This window comes from Dermacentor silvarum, chromosome 8 (assembly GCF_013339745.2).
Source record: "Dermacentor silvarum isolate Dsil-2018 chromosome 8, BIME_Dsil_1.4, whole genome shotgun sequence".
Classification (NCBI taxonomy): Eukaryota; Metazoa; Arthropoda; class Arachnida; order Ixodida; family Ixodidae; genus Dermacentor; species Dermacentor silvarum.
Window position 1 is genome coordinate 59015310 of NC_051161.1, and position 17616 is coordinate 59032925.

The 17616-nt window shown below is 45.7% G+C and overlaps 1 protein-coding gene across 1 annotated transcript; it reads right to left on the minus strand.

The window, feature by feature from the left end:
- Window positions 1-11860: 11860 nt before the first annotated feature.
- Window positions 11861-15876, minus strand: LOC125947448 (uncharacterized). Its single transcript, XM_049672188.1, has 3 exons — window positions 15652-15876; window positions 14256-14351; window positions 11861-13683 (listed from the first exon to the last, which is right to left on the minus strand). Exons 1-3 carry the CDS (start codon window positions 15748-15750, stop codon window positions 13318-13320), a joined length of 561 nt encoding a protein of 186 aa, XP_049528145.1. The 5' UTR covers window positions 15751-15876; the 3' UTR covers window positions 11861-13317.
- Window positions 15877-17616: the final 1740 nt, after the last annotated feature.

Sequence of the window (17616 nt, forward strand, 5' to 3'; positions counted from 1 at the left end):
CTTTTGCACTCTAGTTCTTCAACTTGAATAAGACATAGAAGACATAGCCTATATGTGATAGAATTAGGCTGAACCAAATGTCCCAATCTTGACGTAATAGTTCAGCGGAAATCCGCTAGGTGGAGATAAGTAATTAAAGGGAAACTGAGACATCCACCCAAATGTAGCAATTGCTACAATGGAAACCCAACCGGGTTCCTCGAAAGAAAGCGTCACAGTTGAAGAAAAATTCGTCCTGGTCCGGGACTCGAACCCGGGACGAGGCGGTGGTCCCGGGTTCGAGTCCGAGGACCAGTACGAAAGAATGCGAGGCTTTCTTTCGAGGAACCCGGTTGGATTTCCATTGTAGCAATTGCTACATTTGGGTAGATGTCTCAGTTTCCCTTTAATGTCCCAATCTTACACGACGGTTTTGCACTGCAGTTATTCTTCTATCACGACTGAAAACAGCTGTACCATTTCGACACTGCCAGCAGCGGACCCCCGGATAATAAATGCTCGTGAAGCAGAGATAACTCGTGCGCCTGTCAAAAATGAAGGAACAATTTTGAAGATGTTGGTCTTACCATTAATGCGATTAGCATTCTTAGGATACTAACCCCACTTGGGTGTGCAGCGATCTAACCGCTGTCGCATGACAATTTCGGCCACTGAGTATGCACCCATTGGTCAATGCCGCCGAATGGGTATGTACCAGAAAAATTCAAGGGACACCCTACGTGGATGAATGCGACCACCAAATGTCGTGGGTTCGAGTGCCTTAATTAACAATACCTTAATTAAACCCGTCCCTTGATTACCTGTACATTGGTTAACTGTACCTAAATAACTGCGCCTTAACTGACCTCGTCAAATGCCTCAATTGGCTCAGTTGGACCTTTTGGACTTTTTGGACCCTCTTGTGGTCACACCAACGTCGAGTTTTCCACCCCATGCGCCATGTAATGATTTCGCATTAGTAAACAAGCAGGTATTCAGTGGCTTTGGATATAGGCCACTGAATATTTGCCCCAATGGACAACTTGTGCCACTGAGCATGTAACACTGGGTATGGCGTCCATTCTTTGCAAATGTCACAGGAATGAGCATGTGCCCCGATAGACAAGCAGGGTAGGTAATAAACAAGGAGTGAAGCCGGCAACAGAATCAGTGAAATGTGGGAAAATAATGAAAGTGAACAAACTGGGGCATGAGCATGCATTCAGCGAAGCCGGTTTTTCTTGCCTTTTGTCGTGTTCGTCTTGCTTGAGCGTGCTCTGAGCGAGGAGCATTGATCTACGAAGAAGTGAAGGCGGAAAAAGAAAATTCAAGATGTTCGGCTACAGAGAAGTGTGTAAAGGTAAATTACATTTGCGTAATTTAGTACAAGCACTTCCGTAATTCGCGTTTCGTTTTACATAGCATCTACATTCACCATTGGCGCAAGCATAAAAAAAGGTGAAAAAAAAAAACTGCGCTTCACATAAAATCCCACCAAATAGTGGTATCCGCATGCTAATGCTAAAACTCTAAGCAATGAAAATCTCGACATGAAGACTACAGATTGTGATGAAAGGCGTCTTCAGTAATGCGGCGTGTCGTTATGTTCTTAGAATGCTAATCGGATTAACGTCGACAGCGACTGTGAGATGCGTTCTGCCGGAATTTTTCTTTTATTTGACATGTTTTTGGACAGAAGTTACACTTGTGCTACACTCGTAGCTAGACAAATTACATGAATTGTTGCAGAGCAAGATATGCGTTCATAATTGGTAGGGCGAAAGGAGACACTTACGTCCCCTTTATTCTGTATGTTAGTATGTCGGTCTGGATGCGAATATGTGAAGGGAAACGTCGGTGTGTAAGCGTCTCCTTACGCGCTACCAATCATGACCGCTCCAGAGATATGTTCTAGTATGTTCATTGCATGTTCTTATGCGGTGGTGTGTGGTGCACTGTGCAGTGTGTACTGGTGTGCGGTGTACTTTGCGTTCTCCAACTCATTGTTCCCACTACTTTTTTGTTTTTCAGACGGACAGCATAGCGCCTATGTTCTGGCTTGTGAACTTAGCTTCTGAACTTTCGAGATGTGTGATACGACTTGTGGACTATTCGCGAGATCGTGTCCTTTCTTTTGTATCGCTATGAATATTTCTATTTCTTCAGGGTCTCTCCTTTCATTGCACATAGGAGCAGAGAATTCGCTGGCGTCTCTTCGAGGCGCCAACATCTTAAGCACATTCATTAAAGATGATCAAGCACATGACTGACATTTTAAATTCCTACTGCTGCATGGCTATTATTGAATCTAGAACAAGTACTCCGTGACCTTGGATTGTGAATCCGTGTGAGCACAGCTTCATTTTGCATCAGTCTAGAAGTCTCCAGAACACGGAAGCCCGTTGCACTGGAACGCCTTAAGGGGGTCGCGAACGACTTTGCGCACTCAGCCATTCTGCCCACCATCCTGCCAAAGAGGCGTCACCTGTAATCTGTTGCTGTGTTGAGAGGCCAGCGATTGATACAGGTTGCCTTGAGACGACATACGTATATTGCGCGCACCGAACTGAGCGTGCCGCTGACCTTTAAAAGGTGCTGTGTGCCGAGATTGACTGACCTTCCACGCGAGGCGCGCAAAGAAAACCAAAACGTCGATGAACCGAGGGATAAATGCGTGTGTGGCTACGTACACTTGTTCACCAAGTAAGAAAAAGAAGTACGTTGCAACAACGAGAAGGATTGATTTTAGTGTGTGTCATCGCAAACTTGAAGGAAGAGTCTTCATGTGGTAGAGACATGTATATAAAGGGATAAGACGGTCGTCGTCTAGTCATAGCTAATGCACGCTCAAATGTTCTGCTTCAATATCGGCAACATTCAGAAGAGTTCCTTGACCTCAATGATGGTCATTCTCTAATTATTCGCGCTTAGATTTCACGGGCCTCGTGTGACAATGGTAATGGCGTATTGTTCCTGATCGTTATTATGGCTGTCGCGAACTTGTGGTCGAAAACCATTGTCATGGGCAAGGGACATAAAACAAAAAACGCTGGAAAAGGGGAGGGGGGGGGGCAGGGTTGATACACGGGGACGAAGGTTTCACTTCAGCGCAGACACAAGAAAGTTAGCTACTGAAAATGGTTGGATTGGAGAAAAAAGAAAGATGTTTTGAACAATACCTGTAGAGAATATTATGACATGAATGAGGCGGACCAGCGACAAGAAAGAGGAAAAAGAAATGAAAATAAGGAGACAAGAAATGTAAGCCTCAGCTTTAATCCCTGTCGCATAGATATGACGCGCGAAATGTGGCTTGGGGGCCAAATGCTGAAAAATGAAAAACAAAAGTTTGACGAAGCCATCACACGACATGCTATTTTGCGACAGCTTGCCATGAGGAGCGAAATTTTGGACAAAGAATTAATATGAGATGACGCATCCTATCAGACGTGCAAAGCCGTCGCACTATGAACTGCACTCAATACCGGCTCTTCAGTTGTCCCCAAAATAGAGGTATGTACAATGGCGTAATCGAAATGCTGTTGACCATTCAGAGAAGTTCCCGTTGTCAAGTCGCCACGATAATAATTAGAAAAAAACGTACAAATGTTGCTCGTAAATTTGCACTTCTTCGAATAGGCACATTCTAGTACATAGGCTAGTTGTTTGTGTCTCCGAGACCTGAACTAATGACATAACGGTCGTTAGGTGTTGCTAAAGGTGCACAAACATGATTGTAATACTGCATAAGAGAACTTGCAGTTTGCCTTTATAGTTGACGACCATTATATCAACTTTAGCCGTTAGCAGGGGCATGCATTCATATGAGTGAGACCGTGACAGAATGTGACCCAGGAGACCTACACCTCTCCTAGATAACAGGAAGCCTATGCACTCTGAGTGACGAAGTCAGCCGACATACATCGTATCCGTATCCTACGTGTGCACGTTAAATATGCCACAAACACATTGGAAAGCCACCGTCATGTACCTTGAGCCGTGATATTACAAATATTGCCGGTCGCACTGATGTCATGACCAAATTAATAAAGTTTAACGTCAGACATCATTCTGATAAGACGGGGTGGCACGTAAAACATCTGTCACACCTCTGTCACATGTCTTTTAATGCAGAAGTAGTATTTAGCTGAACCTCCATTGCGAACTTCGTGTAAAGTTTGAATTTTATATTCCGAATTTTTTCATTAAAAAAAAACACATGCCGTAATAAGCCTATCGGTGATCTGGAGTACTAAGGAGGAAGGAGAACTAGGAGGGAGCACTACATGATAATCCTATGCCGTATCTTGATGGCCTAAATGGCCTAAATGCCAAGAAGGGCCGGTCTCATACTGAGCAGGCAAATGAACGCTGTCTCCACAACTTGGAGTTCAAGGCCTTTACAACTGATAATTTGTGCATATGATTCCAGAATTGCTACTACTCCACGTGTAAAGTTTATGAAAAGTTTTCGTCAAAGCTAGTTTCTCCACTTCAAGAGGCTCTGTGTGGAGAAGCTCATTTCTCTGCTTCCTTTCATTTTTGGGATAGCTGCACGCACATGTAAAGAATAACCTTAATGTGCCTAAGGGAAGCCTCATTGTAATAATAAATGCAGAAAACAAGACACTATTTTTCACAGTGCTGATTAAAAGAGAGAGAGAGATACAGGACACAAATCAACGAAGTTTGTTTACGAACCAGGTGCTTAACTCGCGATACGTCTGTCGTTCCTTCATTTTATTTTATTTTTTGGCAGATAATGAAGCTCTTTGTCTTCTCTCCTGATCTTTAATGGGTTGCAACAACGCGTGCATACAGCGCTCTAATCGACACGGGCCAGTACAATGTAGCCACCGCTTCGCTTAGGCGGAACACTAAACGGCGCCCTCTTCGTTTGTATTGTAATACCCGAGCATTGTTAACCACTAAACCGCACTTATGATAACCTATTGCCGTTTAACTTTGTTGCACGGGAAGCAGAAGAGCCATAATATCCTTAACCACAGTCGCTTCGTAAAAAGACTTTTTTTACGAATATTTTTCAACATTAGCGTAACTGTGGTAAGCTGCAGTTGATATCCATCGTGGTTCGCGTTTTCGTGTTCAGGCTCATTTTGCAGACTTGCTAACCGATCATTACGGTGGTTCTATACAGTATAAACGCTTATAAAAAACTTAGATCTTGAAGATAATGGGTACCTGCAGTTTGCTGGTGTGCCTGAAATGTTGAGCTGTGAGCAATGTGGGCTGTGAAGGACGCTAAGCTTTCTCCATAGCTATAACTTTTCCATTGCTTCAACAGACCACCGACGCGTTGCAACCAATTAAAGGTTGCAACAATGCAAAACATAAATTGCGGTAGAAAGCGCTGAGGATATGCCAGCTTGGAGGTCTTATGCGCAAGCGTTTTCGAGGAAGTATTGGCGGAGTAGTGGTCAGTCACCCGCATAGAGTAAACATTTTACACCCTTAACAGCAAAGATATTATGCATGGGAACTAATATTCTCCTTAAGGTTGGGCTATCTTTTTTTTTGTGTCGTGATAATCCGGATTTTACGAGCTGCACCTGCTGATACTTTTTATTCAGCAGAATAATAAAAATTATGGGCTTACGCTGATGCATTGACGGTTTGAATCGCGGTAGCGGGTGTCACCTGCCCGCGGCTTTCAACAATATCAGCGCCGTTGAATTTTGGATTATAAGAAAGAGACATGTACTGGACGCATGAATGCATGATTGAAAGCACCTACGAAAATACATGTAGGCGAGGATTACGTACTTGAACTGAGAGAGTATGACAACCCGAACTGCCATTTCCTTTTATTCCTCCGTATTGCTTGGCACTTCCCATTGTGCATTACAGAGAAGGAGCATATTTTTTCTTGTTTCCTGAACTAGTGTGTACAACTTTGTGTGTGCTGGTGCTCCTTGACTGTATTCAGCAATCTTCGGTGGTCTTCGCAATTTCGTTACCTTTGCCACGAGACAAAAAGAACAGCGGGCGCCATCTAAAAACGCCAACCTTTCCCACAATTCCAGGTTATTTAAAAAGAAATGAAAGGTGCAGGTCATAAACCCGCAAGGTACACAGTTGAAAAATAACGATTTAGCCTGCACGTCGCTCTTCATTAAAGTACAGCTGCGGAACAGTTTCCGTTGAAGGTGTGCTGAAAGTTCAGTGTTCAGTCCAATAATTATGTCTGCTTTCTATAGAGTTCCTGTGCTAAGAATAAAATGAATTGAAGAGCCTTTTTCGTCAATTTAGAAAAAAGGCTACAGAAAACATATGGAAATATTTATGTGCATATGCAACTATTCTGTGTGCGGGAAATGCAGCCACCTGATTTATACCTCTATTTCTTGCTAAAGCATTCGTTTGTATATATTCGGTCTAAAGAGGGGGTATCTCTCTTATTTGTCTGCAGTATGGTCTGCAGTTCTTTCATGCTGTAACCTTTGCGTCTGACGCCTCTATCTGATACAGAAACCGGCATTCTTCACACAACGTCGTAAGAACTCGTCAGCCGTTTGTGTTAGAGTTTAGACGCAATGAAACAGAAACTACAGGATTTGTAGAAATCTACTTGAATATGTGTTACAAGAGGTTCCTGCAGAAACTGTCATTTCACTTCGACTACGTCTTTAGTTTATTTCCGCTTGTCGACGGCGGAAATATAAAAATTGCCCGCGCTGTGGCCTCAATGACAGCGACGGTATCGCTTGTTGAGTTTAAGCATATATGGAAGCCATACCTTGGCGCTTCCAAGGCACTCTTGTTATCTTTGGTAGCAGTTCTTCTTTACCGGAAGTCAGGCTTCTCGCCAGCTGGAGCGCTATATGTGCATACATTCCCCAGCGCTTGAGCCACCGTGACGTATGAGGACGAGCAGGCTTTTAGTCCTTTTAGCGTTTCGTTTCCTGGCGCAAAGTATGCGACCTGTTACGCTTCCCTGGCGCTTGTTCTGTTTTCAGCATGGGGCGAAGACATCACTCGCGGCTTACAAACATACAGAACCCAAGGAGAGTCTTTGGGAGGTTTTTCTTCTGTCCTTCGCAAATAGAAAGACGCGGTTCGAGAGTACAGTATGAAATATTTATGCAGTCATGGCATCTCGTCGCCAACTGTCGAGAGATATCTCGGATTTACGACCAAATGCAGATCTTCTGCGCGTTCTTTAAGAAGGCGTAGAGCTGAGTTAAAACCCAAGGAGTGAAAATTGCAGTAAAAATAAAAAGAAATATAGGTGGGGGAGAAGCGGCTAAGAATAAGCATGCTTGCTATTCTACACATTCTAGAGTATAGTCTATAGTGCATACACTATAGTGTACAGAGTATAAATGCACGCATGTTATTCGAGTTCTGTGGAGCCCTGATTACTAGGTTGGGGCTAGAGAGAGCCTGCACGGCAAAATCACTAAGTTGAGAGGTTCATTGTCGGCATAACGTAACGCTTTTGCGTGTGTTTAGTTTTGTTGGCAAAGGCATTTGCAGAGGGAAGTAGGAAAATGAGAACGAATGTTACGCGTTTCGAGAGCCCCATACGGAGTGATTTATGAGGCGTCACAATGCACTTGCCGTAGGAAAAGTTTGGCTGAAGGATATCCCGCTGAATTCCTCGCTTATCAAGATTCGACGCCCTGAATGTAGGCTGCGTCCTAAAGTGCATTTTCACTATAAACCTCCCCCCCCCCCCCCTAACCCAACTCATTCGCCCCACGGAACTCTTTTCTCGAACTAACTTAGCACTGACAAAACTTCGTCCAACTGCTTTGATAGATATGTCAACAACATTGTTGCAGCATCAACAAGCATAACACAATTAGTAAATAAAGTTGAATTAAACAGCAGTTTCTGGTTATGCACGTGTATATTTGTAACACTCTATGCGTTCTTAGGCGATAAACACTGCTTGTATTGTAGAAAGAAGCACAAATATTTTGTTCACTTCATTTAACGACCACTTGACTGAAAACCTTCCCGGACTATAATGAGTGCATGAAATGCTCAAAATTACTCGTAACCTCTCATTCTCAACTTGCCAAATTTTCTATAGTGCATTTCATCAAGGTATAGGGTTAGTGCGAAGAAAGAAAATAATCCATGCTCAAGTGCATCCATTGTAGTGACATATATATATTGCAGGAAATGGCTATGTGTGTGCGTGCGTGCGTCCGTGCGCGTGCGTGTTCATGTTCATGTGCGTTGTGTGTGTTTGTTTTCCTCTGAATTATTTGTCGGTGAACTGAATTGCCATACTAGAGATGGTGAAGAAAAAAAACAAGAAATTGCGGTATTCGAAAAAAAAAAGCGGTTTTGTTTGGCTGCCTGATGAAAAATAAAAACAATTTCCTAGCGTCAAGAACAAAAACAAAACAAAAAATTAAAAGCCAACGACCAAAGGCTGGATAGCCACTTCATTACGTCATAGACCGAAAAACACTCTCTACTCCTAGCGGCCTGAATTCTTCCTCCGGCGAGGCCTACACTAGGCCAATTGCGCGCACACAATAGCACGCGACCTCAAGAGCGATACAAATGCATGACTGGAAAGCCGGGCCGTCACAGTATTACAAAACTAACACAGCGATTACGTCTATATCCAGGAAGAAAATGCAGACAGTCAGCAACAACCTCCCGCGCGCAGCATTTCGAAAGAGTCCACTGACGAGCGGAATGCAGACAGACATTGAAAGTACTGGATTTTCTCGAATGCATCCATCACCAAATCTACGTAAATTCAAGTGCGCGGGACAGATTCTGAGTCGGCAAATGTAAGAAAGATACATTGCAGGTAGAAAAAAAAAGCACCCCCACGTGACTTCTTTTTCATTTTTTTTCTACTTTTTTTTTATTCTTTGAATGTGGGTGACCGGAAATCACAGCACCCTTAGACGACCTTAAAGGAATACAGCCTAGAAAGCTGTTTCGATGAACCAAAAGCGTAAATATAAAATACTGAGAAAGCAGTACCATCAATTCAGCGTCAACAAGAATGACTCCATGCCATGCAGTTTGTCACTAAAACAGGATGACTGACTTCCTAGGTATACTTGACTGTAGCGTGAAATACATTTCGTGAAAAGGGGACAGAACAAAGGAGACAGTGACAATCCGTACTTGAGAAATTCTGTCAACTTTTCATGAAATGTATTTCGCGCCACAGTCAAGTATACCTAGGAAATATTAGCACCAAGTTGCCCAAGAATTTCGTGTAGGCTGAATGAAGGGGAGGACAATTTACCCAGTTTAAGATTGTCCGACTTGTATTCAGCTGAACCTACACTGCATAGATTCGAGCCTATGTAACGAAGGACTTCACGTGAACTTAAAAACAAGTGATTAAGATGAGCTGAGGGATATCGTGGCGAAATTTACTCCGTTTAACATTACTATTATCGCGATTCGAATTTACGTAGCAGGCAACAATATTTATTCCCGAACGCTTCGACGTTGTTTCAAGTTCTTTGGAACTACGAATTTTCCCGATCCTTTCGTCATGCATGGCGGACATCATTCGAGTAAATGCGACAGTAGCCGCGAATAATACGGACACAATAAGAGGCAGCAGAAAAAAGGTAGACGAGAAATGAAGTCGCTTTATTTCTCCGCTGGAGTTTCGCGCGCCGCTTGAGATAGCCCGGTGGATGCCTCTCCCCTCTTCGTGCCTCAGAAGATTGCTGGGGGAATGCACCGCGGAAGTAGATTTTCCTTTAATGGCGTGGGAAGCAGGAATCGAGGTAGCGCGTCTTGCGAATAGCAGCGGCCGGAAAGAGAGAGATAAAGAGAGAGAGAGCTCGTTGGCTCGCTGGCAGGTCGGCGCAGCTTGGCCGAATTCGCGCTTTTTGTTTCTCTGCCGCGAGCTTTCACTCTCAGGAGCGGTTTCGAACTTGAGCCAAGCACGGAAGTGCGGGGCTTACCGGTCAATCTACAGCTCACTTTGAAGCCACCGCAGAAGCTGCACGGCTTGCGGGCTTCAAAGAAAAAAAGAAAAAAAGAAACGAAAAAAGAAAAGACCAAGATTTTAAAGTATATAGAACGATAGAAAAATGGCCTTTATCGTTTGAGAGAGCACCCGGATACGCCAACGCAAGAGAAAGATGTGAAAAGCATTTGAATCTTTCAAACAACCATCTGGATGCTCACAAAATAAGGTCTAAAAAGAACGAAAGGGATGCACGGTGCCTGGGTGATCGACTGATGATGTTCCGCCGCGATTACGGGGCTTCCTCCACTTCATGCCGAAAAGCGGCCGCGTTCCCGTCACCCCTCTTCGTAACTTTCCCGGAAGTGCAGGCTCTCACAGAAGCGTAAAAAGCATCCACTTTTTTTTTTTTTTTCGACAGGGCATGCCAGCTTCTCAGCAATATACCGTTGTATTCGCCGACTGCAGCAATACTGGGCTCCGCTCTTGTCGGCAACGAAATGTAGTAGCGGTATAGCGCCAAAGTATCGAAATTGCGTGACCCATGCAGACACCCACAGTGCCGCTTAAAAATTTGAGGTATGGTGGACTTGCCTTCTAACAGGAAATTGTGCCAGTCAGTAAATTCTTCCCGGCCAGTAATCCCATTTTACAGATGGGTGGATGGATGTAAAACTTTATTGAAAGTCCTGAGGTACGCGTCTCAGCGCGCAGCGGGCCGCTCTCACGTTGGGATAGTCAGTCCATGCCCGCGACCGCCGCATCGTGGGCCCTCTAGACAGCCCATAGTTGCGCCCCGGCATCGGGGCTCTTGATAGCGGAGAGCCACTTGTCCGCATTTTTTTTTGTTCCGTTACAGATAGAAACGTGTAAATTAATATTCGTCCCCCACGTTTCATCGTCACCAAGAGAACAGTAACAAATCTCTTATACTGAGTAGGGAGGGTAGATTCTAGAAGTGCTGAAACAAAATTCGAGGTACTATTTAATTGAATGCTTCATTTGTTGCTCAGTGCAATATTCGGCGCTACTTGAAGAACAGCTTGCTAGCGCCACAATATTTTCAGAAGAAGAATTACGATACATTTTCGCGCGGAAAAGAACATTTGACAGGAAACACCCTGGTCTGCATAAACATTTCTCGCCAAGCGAGAAAAGTTGAAGTCAACATCTCATGCCTATATGCTCCAGAGGGTGGATTATGTATATTTCGCGATGAAATTAGGTATTACGCGCTTTTGCTTGCCCAGCCCTACGCAGGGTATTTGCTGTCTTGAATATTTTCCTTCTGAAAAGCGATCTCGTCTCCTCAAGAAAAATAGCAACATCATTGTTGCTATTTTTTTCCTTCCGTTTCCGCTATGTTTCCTTCCGGTATCCAGTAATGCGATACGCAATCCGTGCTTAATCAGTTTTTACGCAAGTGATATAATAGCGGACAAATTCTTGAGCATCTCCGTAAGAGCGTTGTGAAATCCTTCCGACGTGTTGCATGATGACCTTCCCAGGTTCTAGCTGAATACCTGAACTCGATACCTGAATACTTTATCCATTCTTCACCCTTGAGCCTGTTACTTTAAACTGTTCCTTAACTGCTACCAAAGCAAGGCTCAGATTTGTACGAGGCTCGCCTGCCTCTGAGCGAGGTCTAAGCGCGACGTGCTTCTGACATTTCGAACTTTTGCAGCCAGCTTGAATAATGAAAAGACCATAGCTGTGCCAATCTTTCCTTTGCCACAAAAAAGTTTATAACTCAATTTTGTTGCATTGTGTGCTAAACATACCGAATCGGTCTTTTTCTACCACAATAAAAAGCTAAAAAAGAAAGTCTGCAACTGACAGCTGCTCTCGCACTGAAGCATGTTTCTAAGAAGTAGGATGTTTCAAATTGGAAGCGGTTTATAAGAAGCTATAAAGGAAACAACAACAAAATCACAGACATGAGCAGCGTGGTTAATGAAGGTAGTCCTTTATTCCACTCACAGTCTTACACACACAGTGACATTATTGCATAAAAAAAAGCTTCAATCGTAAAGAGATCGAACAGTATACAAACACCGCAAGACGTCGACATCTAGCGCTGACATCTCTGAATGAGTTTTGCACAGAGCAGAACCAGAGGCTCCACATGTAGATGACTTTTCATTCTTCCAACATGATTGAGACTGGTATAGCAGTCAGGATGTTTTAACGTTTCTTCTTAATGTACCGAACTCCATCTTTGCCCGCGTGCATGGTCACAAAGCGTCCGAGTTCGTAGGACTTATCCGCCGGCACGTACTGCACGCCTTCTGCCGCGTAGTGTCCCTGTCCTGACGCCGACACGTGAGATGGATGAAGGGCAGGCAAGCCTTGCGGTCCTTGGATGTAGACGTTGCCAGCCGCGTCCGAAACCACACCTCTGGGGAAATACGCATTCGGCCCATTCACATATTTGGACAGGAACGGGTTGGGGCTTGCCTTGGAATACATCGGCGTGCCGTAGATGGACGCCGCAGTGTAGCCGATGTCGACAAAGCTCCTACCGTACGCTGGAGCTTCAGCGCGAGGTGCTGCTGGAAGGGCTTGATGCTTGGCTGCTGCTGCAGCGTGGTGCTGCGCTGCCGGGCTAGCAGGCCCAGGCAAGGTGTAGATGGTTCTCGGAGGACCGCCAAAGGCGAACTGCTCCTGGCTTGGCTGAGCGGGCGCCTGGTTAGCGTACGCGCCTTGCTGGCCGTAGTAAGGTTGGATCGGTCCAGATGGAACATGCTGCTGAGCGTACGTCGGGTAGGCAGGGGCGGGCGAGGCGTACGGTGGCTTGTGCGGGGCTCGGTGTATGGTAAGTAGGAGGAGTTTGCACGGTCGGTTGCACGGGGTACCTATACGGCACGTACGCTACAGGGTATCCGTACGGGTAGCTGTACACGCCTTGTCCAGCTCCTGTCGGAGCGACTTGAGCGGGAACGTTGCCCTTCCCGTAGTGGACGGAAGGAACGCTAAGGTCAGTACCTGTCTTGCGGCCAGTTCCTGCGTCGGCTCCCGCGTAAGCGGGAGTAGCTGGCTTAGAGCTCTCTGGAGAGTACCTGGGTGGATATACGAGACCATTTTGTCCAGCTTGTGCTCCAGAACTTCCCGCAGAGTAATCAACGCCTTGAGGGACCGTTGCTGGTACGTGTACGGCTCCACCTGTCTGGTCAGCAACACCCTGTCCAGGAGCACCCGCACCAGAGTAGGCCGATTCGGGATAGTAAGGCACGTAGTAGGGTTGCTGTACGTACTGCGTAGGTTCCCCCTCGGAGCTTCCGGAAGGATAGCCTTGGTTCTGCGCGTAAGTGGCCGGGTAGCCCAGTTGTTGAGCGTAGTTCTGCAGAGCGTTTTGGTACTGTGCTATGTCTGAAGTGGGAGCGTAGACTGCGCCCGCTCGGAGGTATTCAGCCGTAGTGCCACCAGAAACTCCTTGTTGTAGGATGTGCTGGGGTACCGCGTATCCAGACAACGATCCTTGAGGATACACGAGTTGCGATTGATCGCCGACACCCACCCCTGGTGCTCCCTGCTGGTGAAGGGACGAATGCTGGTTGCTCTTGCTTGTTGCGGCTCTGCTCAACGTCTGCTTTTACCCCGCCCTGGAGGGACACTGCGGTGGCTGGAATAATGTGACTCGTGTGCAGATACGGCCTCTGCTCTTGCGCTTGAAGAGAGTGGTATCGCACACTCCTGACGTTGCCAGGCTTGAGACCGCCATGTAAGGCGAACCTTGGGGCATCGTCGTATATCACACGGTAAGGGCTCTCAGGCTGGGTGGGGAGAAAAAGCACAAATAGTTTATGTACTACAAGTGCAGCAAGGTTGGTTATACATCGCTGAGCACAGGTACAATACACAGTTTCTTCCATAAATGGTGTACCATATAATGTACGTAAATGATTAGAATTTGTTGTCAGCGATTTGAGAGTAAAAGCGTCACTTGTGAAACTATATTCGTAATTTTTCATTAACCTAAAACAAATTATGTGGCCAAGTAATTCTTTTGGAAATGCTTTTCGAGAGGGCGCGAATTCCAGCAAGCAATGCAGGTGTTGACGCAGGGGGCATCCAAACAAGAGAGAGAAGGCTGTTGGCTTTGACTGTTGGGGAAATCCCGGTCACTGTATTAACACCAGCACCGGCAAGTGAGAAAAAAGCGCCGGTCAAATTTATAGTGCTTAGCGTCCATGGATAAGGAAGGAATAAAAACAATTACTCTAGTTAGGCGTTTCTAGCTACCTTTGCAACGTCGGAGTTATTTTAAAATCTTAGACCACGACCAATAATTACAACCACATATAAAGCATCAACTGTGTCACAAGAAGGCACCTCTTCGACTTACCTGGTCGTTCACGTACTGGACGCCATGGGCTGAAATTGGTGATCGCGTTTTCTGTGCCTCCGCCAGTGCGAAAAGCACGCACAACATTGGAAGCCACTGCAAGCAAGCACAACAAAATGACCAAGTGCCTGCTCTGTGTGGCAGTGACACACTTGAATACATCTTGAAATATCTAAACAATTTTATACTTGAGGTGCCGATAAGGTGTTACGTCAAGGAATGGCAAAGCGCACAAAAAACTAATTTGCGAATGATATCTTCTCAGTAACGTTTATGGCATTTCTTCTGTCAGCACCAGCAAGCTGTGTAGTTTTCAACGGCTTCTTTTAGAGTTCAAGAATGGCAGAAGCTAATTATTCAGAAGGAAAAAAAGACGTGTTGCGCAGAGTAAACGGAAACTTTTCTCGACTTTTGATTTGCGCGTGTGCGTGGGGTAAGGCGTGGGACAGTGTAAACTCTCTTTCTGAGCACTGTCTATATCCTCATTTGGTTTCAGTAAGTTATGAAAAACTATGACTTGCAGAAGAGAGTGCTTGATAGTTTTACAAATAATTTTGTGCACATGGTTCTTCACCAATGTTTGCTCAAAAATACGCACTTCTGGCACGGAAAAAATATGATAATGCATTCAGTCAAAAACTGCGCATCGTTCAAGTTATCTGTGGTCACAACATGGGCTCGTAAGTCGCCAAATGCATCCGCGTAGAGCTCTTTATCACTTTCATTAAGGCCGCTAACAATGTCGGGAGGAAAATCAAAGTGCAGTCGATGATAATATCCGTCTGCGAAAGTGGCCGCAATTTATTAAGTACGTCGGAAATGAGCTACCACATTACTCAATAATTGTGACATGCAAACACTTCCTCTCTTTCTAATCTTCCTGCCATGCGTAGAATAAAACAAATTAGGTCAGATTTATCTCGTGTCCCCGTATCCCTCGAATATTTGGCACCAAATTATCGTACAAGAGAGAAGAAAGGAAGTACATCAGGTTCAACTCGTGAAGTAAATATTCAATTCTCTTAATTTTATTGTCGGCTCTTTCTTCACCGGACCGCAAAAACGTATAATGCGAGATCTAAAGTGCCATACAGAAAGAAATAATCTTAAAAAGCATGCTAGGATAAAGTGTCCAAATCGGTGTTTTCCTTTCTTCCTTTTCTGGTCAAGATCAGCCAAATTGCATTCTAGACATGTTCACTCACTCCTTTCTGAAAAGGGCTTCTAGAAATTAAGAAAGGCACCTCACGCTTTTGTGCGCAACATGAGACCAGAGAAACATATGTGCCGGTAATTACAACTCGTTTCGCGATAGCGCAATACAAAAAGAAACAGAGCAATGCCACACAAATTAACGCCTTTAGCGTGCGCGCGCGCGAATCACTCGGGCACTCACCATGTTTCGGCGCATAAGCCAATGTCCGCGTACGTCCGTCTGTCCGCGCGCAGCACCGTATTTTCTCCAAATGCGAATGAACTCCCGGAAGGCGGCCATTGAGGCCGAGCTTTTATATGGGCCCAGGAAAAAAATGAAATCAGCGAATCACGACGAAACAACGCTCATCCCAGGGCACCCAGAAGCGGAGGAGAGATTGGGCGAGGATAGAAGTAGAGGGCCCGCGAGGAACGGGCAGAAGAAGAATGAAAAGGCCCCTCGTGGACGTCGAAACAAAGTCCGTTTTTTGCCCTCTCCCTCGTGCCTCCTCGAGTTGTTTTCGACACCGAGAGCGCGGGCACAAACGCGGAGGAAAAGAGACGCGGGCGCCACTGCGCAGTCATTTACGCACTCGGCGAAAGTGAGAGAGACCCAGATGCTCGTAAACTGTGGGAGCCCCCCTTCTTGAAGGGGGGTGGGAGGGGGGGGGGGGGGGGGAAGCAGATCATCTAACGGTGCAACTCGTGGAGATCGTTTGGCTATTTCAAATAGACGCCTATGAGCTCACCGCACAAGCCTTCCTGTCCCGAAATCTCCTCCCCGCCCTCGGCGTCACCGGCCGCGTTGCTCGGAAGATTATAGATGACGGAAGGACTGGGCGCCATAGCGTCTGATGATTTCCATGGCCAAGACAACGCGGCCTCCATGCAAGCGCGTGTGTCTTTGAGGCGTGGCGGCCGATCCACTCGTGCATGTCTCTACAGTCTCTTCCCTGATGGCGGCGGCCGGGTAAACGCTTTGACCTTTTCGTTCGCGAATGTCGCGACGTGTGCGTGCTACGTTGTGACGAAAGTGGCAGTTGTTTCAGGCATGCACGTAGTGAGGGATCGGAAGCGTCTGTGAAGCTCCCCAGAGCTGCAGGAGGTGATTTGCTATCCTTCAAGCTTTCGTAGAAGCCGAAGCATCGACGACTACCCATTGGAGCAGAAATGGTGCTCCAGAAGTTTTAATTAACAAAGAACAGCTGAGGCGAGCATGAAACCACCACAGACTTTCAATCAACAGGGCTTGGGTGAGGTCGGAGCAAAGTCCTTGACATAAGTGCCAATTCCACCTCCTTTGGCTGATGATTACAGAAAACATATCACCTACATGTGCTGAGAGAGGAGGCGCAAGTCGTTCTAGTTAGTTAGTGTAGACATTTATCAGCAGAAGCCCAAAATGGAGAGGTGCATAGCTTCTTTACTACGCCCCCATAGCCGTTTCCTGACATCTCAACAATACATGCCTATGCTGACATGTTACTCAATGGTTGACTGACATTCTAAATCATCACAATTGGGCGGCAAACATATATTGGCCGGCAAATATATATACATCTCCATTTATTCATTCTACCGTTGCCCTGTACGCTTAATACAACTTATTACTGCGGATTCCTCATAAAGTCTAACGTGATTGAGCTTCAGCGCACATGCGCGGAATTTCGCACTGCTTAAAACCTCAGAAAACAGCCGAGTTTTCCCTTCAGCTGGGTAATCAAGGTAACCTGTTTTCTGCGATCACGATGCAACGGCTACTTCCTTACAATGTATTTCCGAAAGAAGCAGTGCAATAAACACACATACACACAGACACACACAAACAAACAAACACATACACACGCACGCACGCACACACGCACGCACACACATAAAAGCACACACGCACGTACACCGTGAGTTTGCCATGACATTTACCGTTGTAAAGTGTAAACACTCTCATTATAAAAGACACATCTTCCCACCCTATTGTATGATGTCATTAAGTCCTCTCCCATCGTTATATTTTCCTCGCTTGGGAGTTCCTTGTGAAACTGCCATGACACCATTTCTCGTACATGGACCCATCCAGAGTCACACGAAATGCACTACCGGAAGTCTTGCGTCGTTGTTTGAACGGCGCACGCAGTAGCTACGAAGTGGCGGCATGGTAGTGTTTTATACG

Excerpts from the sequence above, each read along its gene's own strand:
- LOC125947448 (XM_049672188.1), bottom strand. The coding sequence starts at position 15,750 with ATGGCCGCCTTCCGGGAGTTCATTCGCATTTGGAGAAAATACGGTGCT. Across the intron at positions 14,352-15,651 it reads GGCTTATGCGCCGAAACATG|TGGCTTCCAATGTTGTGCGT; the intron begins GTGAGTGCCCGA and ends GCTTGCTTGCAG. Across the intron at positions 13,684-14,255 it reads TCCAGTACGTGAACGACCAG|CCTGAGAGCCCTTACCGTGT; the intron begins GTAAGTCGAAGA and ends CTCCCCACCCAG.